Source organism: Esox lucius, chromosome 11, assembly GCF_011004845.1.
Source record: "Esox lucius isolate fEsoLuc1 chromosome 11, fEsoLuc1.pri, whole genome shotgun sequence".
Classification (NCBI taxonomy): Eukaryota; Metazoa; Chordata; class Actinopteri; order Esociformes; family Esocidae; genus Esox; species Esox lucius.
This window is the reverse complement of record NC_047579.1, coordinates 18,804,949-18,823,810: the sequence shown is the minus strand read 5'-3', so window position 1 is coordinate 18,823,810 and position 18,862 is coordinate 18,804,949. Positions and strand designations below refer to the sequence as shown.

General features: G+C 40.6%; 1 protein-coding gene and 1 pseudogene across 1 annotated transcript; both read left to right on the top strand.

The window, feature by feature from the left end:
* Nucleotides 1–1,641: 1,641 nt before the first annotated feature.
* LOC105029058 (ladderlectin-like) lies at nt 1,642–4,264 on the top strand. The gene is made up of 6 exons (XM_020050862.1): nt 1,642–1,714; nt 2,482–2,562; nt 2,788–2,906; nt 3,500–3,634; nt 3,852–3,963; nt 4,035–4,264. Exons 2-6 carry the CDS (start codon nt 2,496–2,498, stop codon nt 4,103–4,105), a joined length of 504 nt encoding a protein of 167 aa, XP_019906421.1. The 5' UTR covers nt 1,642–1,714; nt 2,482–2,495; the 3' UTR covers nt 4,106–4,264.
* A 6,302-nt stretch (nt 4,265–10,566) lies between these two features.
* Nucleotides 10,567–18,423, top strand: LOC105029057 (annotated as a pseudogene).
* The last annotated feature ends 439 nt before the right edge of the window (nt 18,424–18,862 follow it).

Sequence of the window (18,862 nt, the reverse complement as noted above, 5' to 3'; positions counted from 1 at the left end):
AGGGTTTCCTTCCTCGCCGAATTGACCAAAGGGAAAATAATTGGATATGTGTCCTTAAGCACTACACCCAGTTCCACTAGCGTATGTACTTTATCTACACTGTCCAAAAACAAAACAATAGCACCATTCATTCACAAGGCTGATTCCAAAGCTGATGTAACCAAAGCGATCCACAACCAAAGTGCACTCTTCCAACAAGCAGGCCATCATGGGTGCAATCTTCACCCTATGCCTCCTGGTGAGTTGCTCAAAATCAAACCCCCCTCCACCCTGAGTAGCCATATCAACCAGATTAAAGCTGGCTGACGCCCTCACCTTTTCAACTAACTACACCCAAGAAAGCAAAAGACTATTGGTGACAGTGCAACTTAATGATAAATAATATGAATTTGCGAACATCCAAAGACAAACCGTAGCAAAGCAGTTTGAAAACCAGTCACTGTTAAAACCACGCCAGACACATTCACTCCCAGCATTGCACAGAGAAAGAGAGAGAGAGGGAGAGAGAGTTGATAGATTTGATTGCGATTTGGTTGTGATTTGATGGTGCGAACATTGCTCACTATTTACCTGCTGGAGAGGTAAAAGCAAATGCAATGAGAAACATTGTTTTTTATCAGTCAACAAATTAAAACAGCTAGAAACAAATAGATTCAAATATTCTACAAATAAGACAGAGAAAAGCATTTCAACAGTTGGTTTTGCACACACCTTCGCTGAATTACTGTTTACCATAAACACACCTTCCCTTGGATATAAGCACAAATATTCTGTTCTAAATCAACATCATTTTAAATATTCATTCCAATGAATTTTTACTTAGGGATATTTATTTTCCTTCTTTCAATTGCTGCAACTATTACATGCAAATACATCTAGTTTCCACAGTCACAGATAAAAAACCCTTTCTCAGGATTTTATCACATTATTATTTGCTTTTACAAAACATCCCTTCATTCTACAGTGTTGTCTCATGAGGGTGTGGAGCATTTCTAAATGTAGGGGAGATGCTTTGACCTCAAAACCTGTCAGAGGCAAACAATCTATAGAATCAGGGCCGTACATAGACCTTTTGAGGGGCATGTGGTGAAAAGGTTCTCTAACAGAAAGGTTTTACCTGAAAAAATGTATGCTGGACCTCAGTGTGGGCAGTGGAACCACTGAAAAGGTCACTGTTAAATGATGGGTCTTGAAGGGGCAAGGCAGCATGATGGGTCAGGGCTGTTTTGGCAGCAAAAGGGGGACCTACACAACATTAGGCAGGTGGTCATAATGTCAAGGCTGATCGGAGTATGTCTGCTTGCAAGGGACAGGAGTGAGCCATGAGAAAAATTGTTTTGTTAAGTCAAAAGTGATAGAAGCAAAATGATTATTGATTCTAAGAATACGCTTTGAATGAATACACACAAAGAATACACAATGTATAGATGTGTAAGCATGCTCACTGACAGTAATGCTTTGAGGAGAGGATCAACATCCTGTTTGCACAGGATCTAGTTTTGTTTGACATTTTCCTCGTCAACAGCTCCAGGGCTGCAAATAATACTCTGAACAAACATTTTACATTTTGTGTTAATTGATGCCTGGAAGGTGTCTCTGAAAAACATATTTAAAGAAGAGGGATGATTAGAATTTAACTGCCTGGAGACAGAGATCGACTGTAGACCTTTGAACATCCAAGAAGACGCAAAGCTTTAAGTGTATTTTGCAGAAGGTGAGAACAGCTCTTCATTTAATACTGAAAAATACATTCCCAAGTGGATTGCTCTAGTTGTTCTGGTCAACAATGGTGCACTATATGGAGTGAATTGGGCGCCATGGGCGAGAATAGACTTCATAGAAAAAGAAACTTCATAGAAAGATTGACAGTCTCAAAAATATGGCATGGGCAGCATTCCAAATGTCAAATATAGTGCACTACACAGGGAATAGAGTACAGCTCAGGAACTATCCACATTCATGTGTAGTATGGGAAGCTGCTGCATGTGGTTGAAGAGCTGGTACCTGTTATTTCTTAGCCCAGTTTCACAAAATCTTTACAAAAGGTACATCACCTGAGTTTGAAGTTATGAACGTTTTGTTTGTCGCACACACATTTAATCAGGTGTTGCCCCAGGCATGACAAAATATTTGTGTAACATCTCATGAAAAATGCTACTGGCTTAATGAAGTGACTCTAACACCTGACACAAAGCTTGAAAGAAATTAGGTCCACACAAGTATAAATTACTCATTTACAATTATTTGAAATAGAACATAATCATTTATAATCATATATTCCAAAAGGGAGTCAGCAAAAACAACAGTCCCATGTTGACCTTGGAGTGTGTATTTGTGTGTGTGTGTTTGTGTATAAAATATAGATAACTGTGTATTTGTTAAGTATCAGCTCCAATATTAAGTTTAGTTGGGAGGTTCCAGAAAATAGTGTGTGCACTGCAGTCTCATACCTGTCTATGATGGTCTCTCTCTCTGGATAAGCTTCGACAAGGGCGATGTTGAAGCTTATTCTTCTCAGCGCTGTAGTTGCTCTGGGAGAATTCTCTGCTCTGGACAATGCAAGTAAGACGGAGTATACCTCACACTTAATTATTTCTTAATTTGTTCATGAATCAAATCGGTTTTCTGTTTTATAACTGAGGTGTGGTGTGTGCGTGTTTGTGTGCGTGTGTGTGTTGACAGAGTGAGCTAGTAAATTTGTTTTTAGAATCCAAGGAGATTTGTAGATCATCAGTTAATCTAGAATTGCCTTTAAAGGTGAACATGCCCTCTGTCTGCTCCTTTCAGATGCAGTCAAGGAGCAGGAGAATTGGAGATGTGATAGAGCATGCCCCTCTGGTTGGACCAAGTACAATTCACATTGTTACTTCTACGTCAGCACTAAGAGGACATGGTCCCAAGCTGAGGTGTCAAGCATTGAAAGCAAACAGTTTGTTTTGTTTTGAATTAGCATAGTCAGTTCAGACAGGAAACCTGAGTGGTCATTAGCCAGCGATGTATCAGCTGATGTCGAGGATCCCTCCTATCACAATATCAGATTTCACTGTTTAATTGTCAAGTTACCCATTTGGTTCTGATGTGCACTGGTCTCACTAGCATGCTGGTGCAAACCCACCCACCACCCCTGCCTAGACCTGTTTGGTTTCTTTTGTGGGGGGATCAGCACTGTGTACCTTGCTCATTGCCTATGTGTATTGCTATTAATTAGATTATGGTGTTGATATTGTCATTTGCAGTATCGTATACACGTTAAAATTGTTGTGCATTGTTCTCCAATAAATGGTTCAACTAATACGTAGCATTTTCTCTCTGAATTATGTTAACAATCACTACTCTCCACGTTTTACATATGGAGCCACCACAAAAATTGTTCCATAAGCCTGGAATATGATTATCATTACATGTGATGGCAGATATGTTATTGTGATTCTCCAGAGTGGACTACTAACTAATTCTTACATTATAAAATGCCTCTGTCCCTGTGTACCTCTTTCTCTAGCAAAACTGTCTGTCCCTTGAAGGAAACCTGGTGTCTATTCTCAGTGCTGGTGAGAATGAGGCTGTCAAGGACCTGGTGTTTAGAGCCACTCATTCTTACCCTTGGACCTGGATTGGAGGATCTGATACTAATGAGGTAAAGCAAGGAAGGACCACTCCTGTTCTTTGCCCAATACTCGCAGATTAATTGGATCTTCAGTCATCAATTTAAGGGGCATCAGTAATCTCCAACGAACAAATCAGATGATACAGGTCAACTGAAAATAATATCAACTGCACTATGCGCTGACACATTTAACAAGGATAAAAACTTGGTATTTCTTTGATACTGAGATGGTATTTATTTCCTACAGAACAGGGTGTGGTTCTGGAGTGATGGAGCCAAATTTGATTACAGTAACTGGGCAAGTGGAGAGCCCAATAATCAGGCAGGCGCAGAGCATTGTATTCAAACTGATTATGAAGGTACAGTAAGCCCACTATAATTAACAGTTGTGTGTACATCTTGAGAATGACTCGTTTTTCTGTTTCTCAAGGAGCTGGATACTGGAACGATTTACCCTGTGAATCACAATTGCCTTCTGTGTGCAAGCTCAGACACCATTAAATCCAACAAGACATCAACAAATGCAACTCAACTCTGTCAAATATGAACACTTTTTATGGTGAAGTCTAACACTTTTTGAAGTTGATTACTTGCTGTAAAAGGAAATTTACAAAATGTTGGTTTTGAGTTTTGATGTAAATAAAACTAGTGAATGCATTATGTGTGCCTCAAAATGGCACTGTCTTGCCATCTTTACAATTATATTGTTGTGTTTGGATCATGTTCTGTCTTGTGTTGATGTAGACAGCCAGTCATTTGAAGGGCTTGACCTTCTCCACCTCAGCACCATCCATGAAAATAGAGATGTGCAGCTCATTGGTCTTTCCGAAATTCAGTTTTTTTTGCTTTGCACCACCCTGCCAGGTTGATGAGCTCATCGATGTAGGCCATCTCAAAAAAAATTATTCCTTGTCCAGCTATAAATTATGTTCAACTTATAAATGCTTCATAATGCCTTTAAACTCAATTCATAAGTAATATACAAATGTTTCATCTATTGCTAGGGAAGCCCACGATATGTCGGTTCAAAACAGCAATAATGCATCTTAGGTGGTAGAAAAAAAACATTGCCACAGTCATTAAAAGATTTAGACAGATTGCAGTGCTGTCATTAGCTGGCATTGTCCATCAAAAATAGCTAGCAATGCTGACATTAGCCAGCAGACCATCCCAGGGTGACCACCTATTCAACCGGTGAGAAGACTTATGGCGTGAGGGTAGAAGCTGTCTTGGAGCCTGTTCGACTAAGAACAGTATGCTGAAATGTACATTATGCTGAAGTGTACAGAAAATACACAAACACAATAATTGCTCAGTTCTGCACTGTAATTCACCAAGACTTAACATGTAGTCAGAGAAGAAGTAGGGACAGGTCTGCCCCTTAACTTGATTCCCCCCCGGATCTTAAGCACTTTTAAAAATGTATGGCAATGTCTTGCAAGTACAAGATACATGACACCAAACAATCAAGCAATATAAGACGTTATACTGTCATGTGTAAAATAGATTGTGGACGCCTGACAAAATGGATGCTGATACAATACTACCAACATAAAATAACCTCTATATTATTAATGCAATTCCCATGACAATAAGCAAGGTATGTAGTACTGATCCCCACTCCATAAGGAACACAAAACCGAACAGGTGGAGGCAGGGGTGGTGGTTGGGCGTGCCCCCACATGCTAGTACAAACGTCAACATCTGACTGAGTGAGTAACCTGATGGCTAAATAGACAGGCATACAATATGACAGGTGATAGGAGCGACCCTGCATCAGCTGATGCTTTGCTGACTAATTACCACTCAGGTTTCCTGGCTGAACTGGCTACGCTAATTTCAGACAGAATACACCATGTAGTTTAACCTTTATTATAGAACTTAAGCACAGCCCAGTACATGCAGTGTCTTGGCATTAGGTCTGGCTCTTCAGGGTAACTCATTGCCATCACATGATCGTGTATACGATACTACCACAATAACATAACCTTTATATTATTAATGCATTTCCCATGACAATGAGCAAGGTATGCAGTACTGACCCCCCAACACTGCAAAAACACTGACAGACACCACCTCGTAGCGGAGTGTGAAACACATACATGGGTTCTACTGAGTAGTTATTCTCACATAAAACCCCATAGGGTGCCTCGCAGAAGCAAGATGGACCAGCCATCTTGTTTATTTAGCAGCGCATCACCCATACATCACTCTCTGAAAATATTGCTCCCACCTAATCATCACCCGGCAGAGTGAGAGGCACTAGCCATCTTGATGGAGGAATACCCTACTTGATGACCCCAGCTGAAGTCGGTCCAACAACGCCTGACAAGCACATGTGCTTGCACACAACCCTGCAGAACCGTTGCCACGAGTAACACGTGACCCGCAACAATCAGTACACCCCCGCCTCCCAACTCCCAAATCATTATCTATGATTACAAAGAAACTGGCCCACAGGTCCCTGAATCAGCAGTCGCAAGACCTTGACATACACCCCCCTGAAACACAGAAGCAAGCAACAACAAATATGCACAGTGGCCAGGAAAAACTCCCTAGTAATTTCAAACCTAGGAAGAAACCAAAAGAGGAGCCGGACTCCGAGGGGTGGCCAGACATCCTCTAGCTGTGCTGGGTTAAGGTAGAGAGTACATGGTCTTTGGCCCCAGAAACAGTTAGCATGGACAGATGATTAGCAGGGCAATACATAGGCCATGTCCAGAGTCTTTAGCAGGAATCCTGATAGGGATGACCAGGTGAGTTGTGTGAGTGATGCAGGATTCAGGCTGCAACCAGTAGCGATTTGATTTGGATTATGAACTTGGAGACAATGCTTAGAAAATTTCAAACTACGTGTCGAATTCCCTTCAGCTTGCTGCAGCCAGAAACCGTTCATAGAACTGGAAGTCACCACCCTAAGCCAAACAACATGTGGTAGCACATCGTCAACAGACACACAACCCTACAAATATGGTCAATTTCACTAGAACACTAGTAATGGTGTTAGTAGTAGTAATAATAGTGGTAGTAGTGGTGTAAGTAGTAGTAATAGTAGTGGTGTTTGTAATAGTAATAGTAGTGGTGTTAGTAATAGTAGTGGTGATGCTGTTGGCTGTACTCATGCTCTCCTTCCTCTTCACAGAGTTGGGGTCTTCCCTGGTCAGCCCTGACCCCTTTATTCTCAGCTTCTTCAGAGCAGCCAACTAAAAAAGGGAGGGACAGCCTCACCTTTAACCTCTACCCTCTTGACAATACCACATTATAGAAGTGTGTAGTGCAACAATGTACCCAGAGCATGAAAGCAACTGATAGGAAAACCACCACCTACTTTGGCAGCTGATAGGCTTAGTGCTGCCGGGGAAGGGAGAAGAATGACATCAAAATACAAGATATCCTCCCCATTTTTGAAGCCCCTCCCCAGTGTGGGGTGTTGGGGGAAGCTGGGCTCTGGGTGGTCCTGGGGACTATCACTGCCATTTCAGGTCAGAGGTCGAGATAAACTGGACCCCTGCAGCGGCCGAGCCTACGGACCCCGGGGGAGTGAGGGAGGGAAGACAAGGTGGAAGAGAGGGTGGAGAGAGAGACAGACATTAAACTAAGAGAGAAAAAGGTACAGTGTGATGGCTTTGCCTCTCGTTCAGACAGGCGGTTTGAGTTTTGCCCATGTCAGAGGCACAGGACAGCTGGTACAACCAGAACATCTCGGTCCCAAAAGGGTGAGAATCACTGACATCCAATCTATACTTCCAGAGACATAAATGGGTACCTCCCACACCGTAGGACGGTCACAGTCGGCCAGCTACTACGGTCAACATGACCCCAACCGACCTGGTGGTAGTGGAGTCGTGGGAACTAGTGGAGCCCACACCTCAGATCACCTCTCCTATGTTTAATCTCTACATTTCTGAGTGTACGAGGAAGCTGTCTGACGTCACCTCAGCAAATTTCTCGAATGGTTTCGAATAAAGACCAAGAATAAAAAGTACCACTATGCTATTGGAGGAGATATATATGAACTACATTTTTTAAATCACATTTCAGTATGTCTGGTCTATCTTTAGGGTCTTTTTGCTGAGTGGATGACATTGTCTCACACACTTGGTCATTCCTGGATCCATGAAGACCAGAGTCAGTGAGCCCGTTAGCTACCTGAGGGTTTGGTGAGGGGCTCCCAGGGTCAGCAAGGACAACAGGTCCATGAAGTCATCTGAGCAGCCAGTCACATCGTCAGACACCAAGGCTGAAACGTCAAACAACACATTAATATAAGAAGAGCAGTGGTGTTAACCCCCGTCATCCCCTTCAAGACATCCTCCTCCCCCAGTCTTACCCAGTCTCCTGGCCTGGCTGGACAGCTGGTTGGCCCCCTTCACAAACAGGTTCCCCAGGGTGGTCTGGGTGGGCTTCTTGGAGCCAGATGAAGACCTAGCCCTGAAGAAGAGGGGAACGTAAATTCACACAACCCAGACAGCATCACACATCTAATACGCACACACACATAGGTTTATAGACCAACACACAGTATGTACACACACAAACACACTCACAGTGCGGTGCCAGGCTTATTCCCATTACGATGCCAGGCTTAGTCTTCCAGTGCTCCTTATGCACTTCACCAAACAGGAAGATATGTATACTTCCAGGTCATGGAGGTCAGACAACGACCAGACACTGAACGTCTTACCCTATGGGTCTGTCTTTCTCTGGGAAGGGGGTGAGGTATGTCCAGTACCGTTGGTCTTCCCACTGCTGGCAACTGGCAGGAATGAGCTGAGTCCTAATCTCCACCAACGGGCCTCATTTCTCTGGGGCGCCTGCAGAGCTGCAGGGTTTGACCTGGTGAGCTGTTCTTCGCATTTTGTGTTTGAACAGAAGTTGGACGATGCCTGTAGCTTGGCGAGGACACCAGTGTCTTGGCCAGCCGAAGGCTTTTCCACTGTGGAAAACAACATGGGATGTGACAGCCTTAAACATCTCTCTTCTTCGACCTAGGACTGAAAACATTCAACCGCTCATTGTTTGGTCCTAGTTTGTTTTAGAAGAGCAGTCAAATATGTACCTAATGTATTTCCATGGTAGAGCAGTCAGTTTTTGGTATCTGTTTTAGATGTGGTGAAATCCAACCCTGCCTCATCATTTCAAAATAACATCAAATTGAACAACAGAACGGAACTTCCTGTGAATTGGCAAAATTTTTTAAAATAAATGATTGGCATGTCAATGAACCATAAAATAGACAGTGTTTAGACAGCTTGACAGAGATTCTCCCTGCCTCACACACAGACCCTACTCCCTCGGTCTAACACACCTAACAAAGAATTGATTTGAATAGGGCTTAGAATTACAATGATTATACAGGGTTTTTCATTCACAGAGGACTTTTTGGCGCCCCCAAAAGAGGTTATATCGAGCGTCAAAGGAAAATCACCAGAACCAAAATTATAATTGGGAACAAATGGCATTTCAAATCCTCTCAGAATGTGTTAAATAGCAATTCATCAAACAACTGTTGAACAAACAGAACATAAGCCGAAGACTAATGAGATCCTCTAACCGACGTAACTTTCCCATCTCGGTTATTTCAGTTTTTTAAACATGTTATTACTTTCCACTACTACTACTGCGTGTGTAGTCACGTGACTCTGCCTAGTCCTGTCAGCGGCATAGAAGCAATATGGAGAACTCAAACGCAGAGTCAACTCAGCTTTGTCCCAAAGAAAAATGTAGTGTCCGTCGTTTGACACATTTTAGCTTCAGTAAAAACGCCACCTAAATAAAGTCTGATGCAGAAAAACTGTTTGAGTGACCAAAGGTAATACGACCAATTTGTTTCAACACTTCACATTAGCACAATCACGTTACCGAATATGAACAGTGTATGGCTCAAAAAAGAGATTGACAAGCGCTCAGCAACAAGTACCTCCACAAAGCAGGTTTCGATAACGCAAGCAGTGTTGCCAATTGAGCGACTTTGTCAATAGATTTAGCGACTTTTCAGACCCCCTTAGCGACTTTAATTTTAAAAAGCGAATAGCGACAAATCTAGCGACTTTTTGTGGTGTTATTGGAGACTTGTTCTTACTCTTCTCAACAAGCTGCGGGTGCCGCCGTGGGCCCCTCCCCCACCTGAAAGCACTCAAAGGCGGCCCAATCCGAGCTGCAGTCAGAGCAGGAGATGTTAACTCCTCCGCGTACAGACTGAAAATGAATCGTGCATGGGCATGCGGGAAGCCCCCCGCTGGCTTTTCCCGCTCATAATGTAAAATGTAAATGTTTTTTGTCTAAAATAAATCACTGTCTGCATGATTCGACTCACACAGCCTCAGTAACTTCCTCACCTCGGCTCGTCCACTGTGTGTGCCTCTCTGTGATAAACCTCTAGCTGGCTAGCTCATGATTGATAAATAGATAGATAGATAGATCCATAGATAAGATAGAAAGATAAGACATAGATTAGATAGATAGATAAGATATAGATTAGATATATAGATAGATATATAAGATATAGATTAGATAGATACTTTTAGACATTTTAGGCATAGTAGCTTAGACAACCATAACACAACAAACACACATATCTCACATACATAAAAATCAATCACACAAAATCACTGATCATGTCACAGTCTAAACTGTACAGTCAAAAATACAGAAAGGAGTGGGAATCAGGCTGGTTGAAAAAGGCTGATTTCTACACTAAACTCAGTGATGTTAAAAAACACAGGATGACTCAAAAACATACTGAAAAGGCAAAGCCTTATAACAGTTCCACCCAGAACAAGCTGCCATTTATGATAACTAAAATTGACTCTGCAAAAAAGGCAGAGGCCACCATGGCATTAGCTATGGCTGAACACTGTTCCATGCTGGCATGTGATCATATTGGAGAAACATGTAAAGCTGCTTTTTCAGACTCTGCTGCTGCTATCCACTTCAAAATGCACAGGACAAAGTGCACAGAAATGATTAAGGGTCAAAAGTTAGTCGCTGAAGTGGGTGACCAGCGTTTCAGCCTCCTCCTCTATGAGTCCATGGATGTAAGTGTTTTTTAATTATCTGGGGGTGGTGATAGGGTACTTTAGTGACACCAAGCAGACTACTGTATCCACATTTCTGGGGCTTGTTGAGTTAGAAGGAGGAGATGCCAGATCTATAGCTTGTGCTGTTGTGGCTTTCCTGGAGAAATGTAGTCTTAAAAAATAGAAACTCCTGGGGATAGGGACCGACAATGCCTCTGTTATGAGGGGGATTAACAATGGGGTCCATAAAGTGCTGAAAGAGTATGGCATCAAAGATCTCGTTCTTATTCGCTGTGTATGCCACTCTCTGCAGCTTGCTGTAACTCATGCTTCCAATGACACCATTCCCCGTAGTGTGGAGTACTTGGTACAAGAGACCTATAACTGGTTTTCCACCCGCTTCAAATGTTATCATTGGATTGAATGGGCGTTATCAGTGGTTATCAGTCTCATAGATATGGGTCAGAAGGGGCCTGCTATGCCTACTGGTAGGCTCAAAAGGCTGTTATCATCCATTTACATGGTTAATCACGGATAAATACACGAGAAGACTCCAGATCCAATCCCAGACGAATAACGTATAACGGAGATATGTACAGGTAAGACCATTAAAATGAGAGCCTTTAAACTGTGATAATTTAGTCAATAAGCGTCATCAATAAGCAAAAACAATACAGGAATTTTTTTTTTAAATGTTTTATGGTGGCGTGACATTAGTGTTGACATGCGAACGTTATGGTATTCGTGCAGTTAAGTGTCCCAAATACCCCAATGTCCTTATTTAATTATGAACCTGCTAACCACCTGTGCTATCCTAACCATAACCATAATCTGTCTCAAATAACACCCTCATCATTTGGGACACTCAGTTTTTGGAAAACAATTTGGGACACTAAACTGCACGTAAGTCGAACATTATTATTAGCCTACTTGCTTTACGTTAGCATAAACGTTACTAATTATCTTGTTTTTCTTTCAGTAAATGTCTCCATTAGCTTGAAAGTAAGTAGTTGTCCACACTGTACACAGTGTAGACAGTGAGGCCTATTGCATATATTGTGTAGCTGCTCATTAACGCTTCACTGAAGCTATATCATACTTGTATTGAGTGAAATATTCAAACCCAAAACATATTTTTATGGCTGCACCATGGGGTGCACCTGGTGCATTGAGGATACATCAAATGGACTCCAGGTGTTCTGAGCATCATTTTATATGCATATCCATGAATTTAAGCCTGCCATGTTTGTTATCAGATGACTGTCAATCTATTAGAAATAGATAGACTGTGGTGTCTCTGTCACTTTTTGTAAGTGAGCAGTGAGGGACGCTAACATAAACATAATTGCTGTCCTCAACCTTGAACTTCAAAAATAATACCCAAAACCACAGGTCTGTGTGAATATCTATCTATCTGTCTGTCTGTCTATATGTATGTCTATATGTATGTATATATATATGTATGTTTGTCTGTCTGTGTAACGTTAATATCTCTTTATCTAACCTTTTCCATGTCCCTTTACAGCATCAATTTCCTTTTGTTGTTATCCCATGGCTGCTTTAAGTCCACTATGTCTATATTGAACAATCCAAAATTTGATTTTGGGCCAAGCTGCATAGAAAGTGTGCCTGTATACAAATCTGTCATGTGCATGTTTCTCTCTGTTTATGTTTTAGGTTGAAGATGGCCCAGAGAGGTAAGCCTTACAGTTGCTAATCTAGGAGTATTAGGCGAGTGTGTATGAGAAAGATAGTATGACATTAAAAATCCATACTTACCAATGCAGGGCTCCAAACTGCAACTAAAATGGTGGCATTTGCGACCAAATATATTTATTTGCGAGTGAAATTTCTGCCAAGGTCGCCATACAAATTTACTCCCTTTGATTGTAAAATTTGCATCCTACGTGCATGTTTTATAACCAGTAGCCTATCGCTTCATTTGTTTTGTTAACGTCATTCATTTGTACACTATGGCGAAAACTTAAAATGTTCTTGACCGGCCGCCAAGCCTCATTAGGCGGTTGAAACCGGTTAACCTATTAGTTTAAAATATGCTCTATTTGCAATAACAGCCATTTCGACCCACGCCTGCAATTTCCGCTCTGTTTGCGCCTCTTATAAGCTATTGTCTATAGTTTGCAATGAGACATTTTAATTGTTTATTAATAAACAAGTGTTTTCTGTCGGCTGCAAAGATTAGGTTGACGATAGCCTACTGACTTGCGATCTTTGCAGTAGGCTAGTGAACGCGCAAGAGAGAAATGCACATTTCCTACGGATTATATATATATTTTTTTTTTGGATAGTTCTGTTTAGAAACAGCTTTCTGTAGATAATAGATATATTTCACATTTTTCAGGCCTGTGAGGCCAGTAGGCTACGGTTCGGTTCATGATGATATAATCCCCAGTTCATGCGCCGTAGCCTTATGTTGTGATTATTTATTCGTCTGCTATATTAATTTTTTATGTATTATTTATGACGGCCAAACTACACTCAGTGGCCAAGTGATATGGACATAATCATGGTCAGTGGCAGTGACACTGGCTCAGATTCTGCGTATTTTTTTTTTTTTGACTGTATATAGTTCATAAGTCGGAAGAGGAGAGACATGCACACAACAAGGTGAATAAAAGTAAGTGAATTGTTATGTGGCTCTTAAAAAATTTATTTGGCGCCTGTTTTTTTCCCCTAGAGGAGCCAATGGCTCCTTAATTAATTTTTTTGTTTGGAGCCCTGCAATGACGCTTGTTTATTACTGATTTATTGCTGACCAGCTTTTTCTTTATTATTAAACAAGAGAGAACACAAATTCATGAAGAACAAAGGGAAACTTTGAAATCCTTTTTTGAGGAGGGAATGACACGGGTTGGTTCCCCCTCATATCAAGAGCTGCATCAGCTACTGGTTTGGAAACCAGTGTCATAGAAGTAAGGTTTACTTAAATGCCACACTTACAATCAACATATCAAATAAATACATCATTCTGCTGTGCTGCTGGTAAGTTTTTGTTAACACCCCTTCTCTTCTCTGCTTACCTTCATAGTCCTCAGATTCATCTAGCTACCCTTATAGAGCTGGTTCAGGTTTGCCTTGGACCAGCTCTTAGTTATGCTGTTATAGTTTTAGACTGCCGGGGGACTTCCTTCCTCTGACACAATGAGCTCCTCTCTCCTCTCTCTTCCATCTATGTGCATTCATGTCCCAGAAATGCTTGTGACTAACTCAGCTCTGGGGAGTTTATTCCCTGGTGTCCTTATGTTTTCTCACCCCGCAGTTTTCCTTGGATTAGGGTGGCACCTAAATCATGGTTGCAACTGCTGCCTTGGTCCTGCTCGATGCCCTGCTGCACCCTGCTATGCCCTACAGTGCCCTGCTACATCCTGCTGTGCCCTGCTACACCCTGCTACGCCCTGCAGTGCCCTGCTACGTTCTGCTACACCTTTCAGCGCCCTGCTACGTCCTACACCCTGCTACACCCTGCTACACCTTGCAGTGCCCTGCTACGTCCTACACCCTGCTACACCTTGCAGTGCCCTGCTACGTCCTACACCCTGCTATGCCTTTCAATGCCCTGCTACGCTATAAACACACACAGACACAGTAACTCTTGGGGGGAATTATTGTAATTGTTAGGTCTTTGTAAATTGTAGTGTGGTATAGACCTACTCTATCTGTAAAGTGTCTTGAGATAAATGTTTTTATACTATTTGATACTATAAATAAAATTTAATTGAATTGAACTTTTTTTTGTGTGTGTTTTCTCTCTTTCAGAACTGGATTGGGAACTACAAAAGATCCTTTAAAGCTTCTTCTAAGCCCCGGCCGCCAAAACAAAAACTTTACAGACGAGAGCTTTCACCTTACAATCTTTTTTGTCGGGACATTCTCAAAAACAAAGGTGAGAAACAATATTTAATGGATGCTTTGAATTTTCTTACTAAATGGATTGTTGTTGTACATGGCGGCCCTGTTTACATCAGGGGTTCACAAGGGTCATGAAGCAAATTTTCAAGAAAGTATTTGCCAAGTATTTCACAGACTGCTGTGTCTATTGAAAATAATCATCAGGTTATCTACTGCAAACATTATCTTGTTTTTACAGTGTTGTTACAGGGTTTTACAAGCCAAGTGAACCAGTGTGTTGGACAGATTGTCAGATTTTCTCTGTATGAATTTACTATATAAAGACTAAGGAGTTGAGTTTGTTCGGTGCATCTATTTTTGTTCTTAGGCACAATGAATGATATTAAGGGTAGGTGGTCCACATTAAGAGAAGAAGTCAAGCAACAATATGTTCAGGAGGCAGCAGCACTGAAGGCACATGGGCAGACACAGGACCTTAGCCCTGAGATGAGGGAGCTTAAAAAAAGGGCATCTGAAGAACCTGAAGTAAGAGGTTTGGAAAGAAGGGTCCTTTGCTAGGCATTAGTGGTATTATTATAGTATTAGATGTAAGGATGATTGATGGCAATTGTGATGTGAGCAGTACTGTGACAGACAATTGGATTGACAGACAATCTGTAGATTATTTTAGAATTTCAAATGAATTAATCCCAAATAAACATTCCATCTGATTTTTAAACATGTAGGGTGTACTAAATCAAGTCCTCCGATGATTCACATACTCAAACCATGTCCATCCAAATGTATGTTATAAGAAATTATTAAACATGAGATGGCAAGCATAAACGGTGCTTAATTGCAATAACATATACCTTACATAAAAGAATAAACACTGTAAAACCACAATTCATCTGTAAAACAAAGTATATGGGTCAAGTGTTTACAGGGCTATCAGCATCAAATATTCTCACATTCAAAAGATTGTCGAAGGCTTATACCACTCCTCTCAAACTGAATTCCTACTGGTTGGGCTAGTCTATTCAGATGAAGGTGGTCAACTGAAACATTAGTAGTCACATATGGCTATGAGTCCATTAGACTCTGTGTATATGGAGCTAATGTATAGTTAATGTAATCTCCATAAGCACTTATTTCTCACCTGTGAGAACACTGTTTTCATAGAGATTGCCTAGCCCTGTTAAGAGTTGTTTCTTCAGTGTATGTTGAATTTTTTTAATTAACGTTTGTCCATTTTGTTTATAATCAATTATTTAATATTTTTGTGGTTTGCTTGTTTCTCTAAATATTGTGAAGGTGTCCAAGCTTGAGGCTTTGGGTGTGGAGACGGCCATTTTATCCTTTGACAATCGCAAGGCCAGTTTAGAGGTCTTTGAAATGAGTAGCAAGGAAGCCACTGTGTTCCTTGATTCAACGGACACAGTGAACAATTTTGCACTGCATTTGAAAGGTAATATTGGTTGTATGAAAGTCCACAGATATGGACCCAGCCCCATAATAGTGCAAATATACATAAAACAGTTTTATGGAATTAATTGTTGTCTGTTTTCACATCTGCAGCCAACTCCTCAGCCGCAACACCCACTAATAAAGATCCCATCATTGTGCTTTTGAAGTGCAAGATCTTTTCAACCAAAGATATAGTAAGCATACGTTCAAACACTTTTTTAGACTGATGTTAAGAAATGCCTTAAAGTTATATCTTGATAACCTAATATACCTTCAAGAATCAATGGCATTATTATCCAATTAATAAATTATGTTTCTAATGTACCCATCAACCATAAGATTATGACACTTTAACAAAACTAGCTTTCAACAGGAGGGAAGTCAGACTAACCAACTGTGTAATTGAGTAACATGTGCCCATGTCTTTCAGAGGAGGCCGGAGGTACTGGAAGGCTCCCCTACCAGTCCCTTGTGAATAACAAGGCAACGATCAAAGTTGCTGGGCTGCCCATTGGACTTGACATCAAGAAGCCCTCCTTTTACGGAAGACACCAAATAGAGGCCGTTTTGGCAACTGCTGAGCAAATTTCATTTTTAATAAGTAAGTGATTTTAACAGTGGCTGTTGTCTTTCTTCACTTGTGTTCCTGCAGACCACTTGGCTCTATGCAAAGTGGGGAAAATAAGTTAACTACAGAATAATATAGGCCTTTATGTGAGTCTTTGTATAGTGCTGGGCCATTGCAGACATCCAGAACAGCTTTATTGCATTTTGTTAAATATTTTTTATGCTCATATTACACTTTTTTCCTAATCATATCAATTAGATACAGCACAATGCAACCCCACTGACATGGCAGAGGGAATGTCCGCGCACATGGACGCAGAAGGTATGCTGAGTTGTTTTATGGACTGAGTAGCTGGAGAGGTGGCAGTTCACCTCCTGGGCACTGCCAAGGTGATTTTAGCAAGGCACCGAACCCCCCCAACTGAAAAATGAATATTTAACATTAGACTTAAGAAGCACATTTCACTAGAAATTTAACTTTTGTAATTCAACCTCATTACACAGCATATTTGACCACTGTCCACATTAATGTCTGATGCAAATTATATGATGACATTTTCACCTTTGTGTCATGGTTGAATGTCTCTAAATCAACAGACACAACAGTTTGTATCCAGAAGAAGTCAGTGGAAAAGATATCTTAATCTTAATACATTTTGAAAGCAAATCAGTTTTTGGTATTGTTTAAATTCGAGCTTAAATGAAACTTCTGAAACTTCTGTCTGCAATTAGCATTTGACAGGGAAAAGCTCACTTGATTGAAAATTACAATATACAGATACAATATTTATCCAAGTGACAAACAGCTTCCATAAGTTAGATATCCTGATCATTTCACCCTTTGAATTGGCTGTTGAGATTTAGATTTAGATGTTTACTATAACCATATTATGCTGCCAAATTGCATTACAAATTTTAATTAAGATTCAAAATTTTTATAAAAAAAGATGTTATTGTGTTTTCTTTTATGTTCTTTAGGTGCACAGCAGATGGAAGGAGAGTCCTCAGAAACAGCCACTAATGTAGCCACCGTGATGACTGCAGATGAAGGTATCTGTCCAAACTGTGGTTATTTATATTTAACCAGGAAGTCCCATTGATACTAATAATGCCTTTTTCAAGCAGCAAAGATAAAAACAAGTAATTTCAACAGATTACAATACTGCAATATGTAATCACAATTATGTTATTACAGGTGGAAACTGGTTGTATGGGATTTAACCTAAAATGCATTTCATTTAGGTGCAGTCCAGCGAAAAAAACGGAAGTTGAAACAACTGAAAATAAAATATAAGAACAAAGGTTGTGACATGAAAACTAGGGATATTTCCAGTACAATGGTTAATATACTAAAAAGGCCAGGTCTGTTATCTATGGGGAAAAAACGGCAGTTTTGTGTTTTTTGACCATGTTAACTGTGATAAACTGAGGTGCAGGTGACCTGATAAAATGTGTCACTAAATAATTACTTTAATTAATTACTTGAACCTTTTCAGAAATTATTTTTTCATTTTCCAGCCCCTCAGCCCCCTCTGTTTGCCAAACCAGCTCAATTTAAATGTCAACTGGGCTCCACAGTCTTTTCTGACTTTTATTGTTATTTAACGTTGCTTGGTATTTAACTGTTAAAAATCAATGATATTTTCATTTGGCAAAAGTTGTAAATGAAATGGCTGCCTTAGAGAAATTGTTTTATATAGGTTTATGATTTCAACTAACTGGCTTAACTTCTTAAATATTTCAGTTTTTGTTTCGATAGATGGAGGCAATTTTGATGACAAGAAGAAGAACGCTACAAAGAAGTGGCGTTCATGGTCTCAGAGCTCAGTGTGCCAATCATGGTCCCACACTGCCTGTGGTTTTAAAAGAACCTTATCCCTTCAATGCCAGGGTCAACGCACCATGCAAACACCCTGATTTCTAGGATACACTCACCTAAAGGATTATGAGGAACACCTGTTTAATTTCTCATTAATGCAATTATCTAATCAACCAATCACATGGCAGTTGCTTCAATGCGATTAGGGGTGTGGTCCTGGTCAAGACAATCTCCTGAACTCCAAACTGAATGTCAGAATGGGAAAGAAAGGTGATTTAAGCAATTTTACATTCAGATGGTAGAGTCAGAATTTGGCGTAAACAGAATGAGAACATGGATCCATCATGCCTTGTTACCCCTAATGACCAGTCTCCCCTGGGGGTAACGTGTATAAGTAGTCACACTACGTTTTAAATGTAACAAGTAACGTAACACATTAGTTATTTAAATAACACGTTACTCAATTTCCCTCATTGTAACCTTCGTAGTTTTACGTAGCATTCAGTTTCTCCAGTAGCAAGTGGAAACAAATGACGC

Excerpts from the sequence above, each read along its gene's own strand:
- LOC105029058 (XM_020050862.1), top strand. The coding sequence starts at position 2,496 with ATGTTGAAGCTTATTCTTCTCAGCGCTGTAGTTGCTCTGGGAGAATTC. Across the intron at positions 3,635-3,851 it reads GAGGATCTGATACTAATGAG|AACAGGGTGTGGTTCTGGAG; the intron begins GTAAAGCAAGGA and ends TATTTCCTACAG. Across the intron at positions 3,964-4,034 it reads TATTCAAACTGATTATGAAG|GAGCTGGATACTGGAACGAT; the intron begins GTACAGTAAGCC and ends CTGTTTCTCAAG.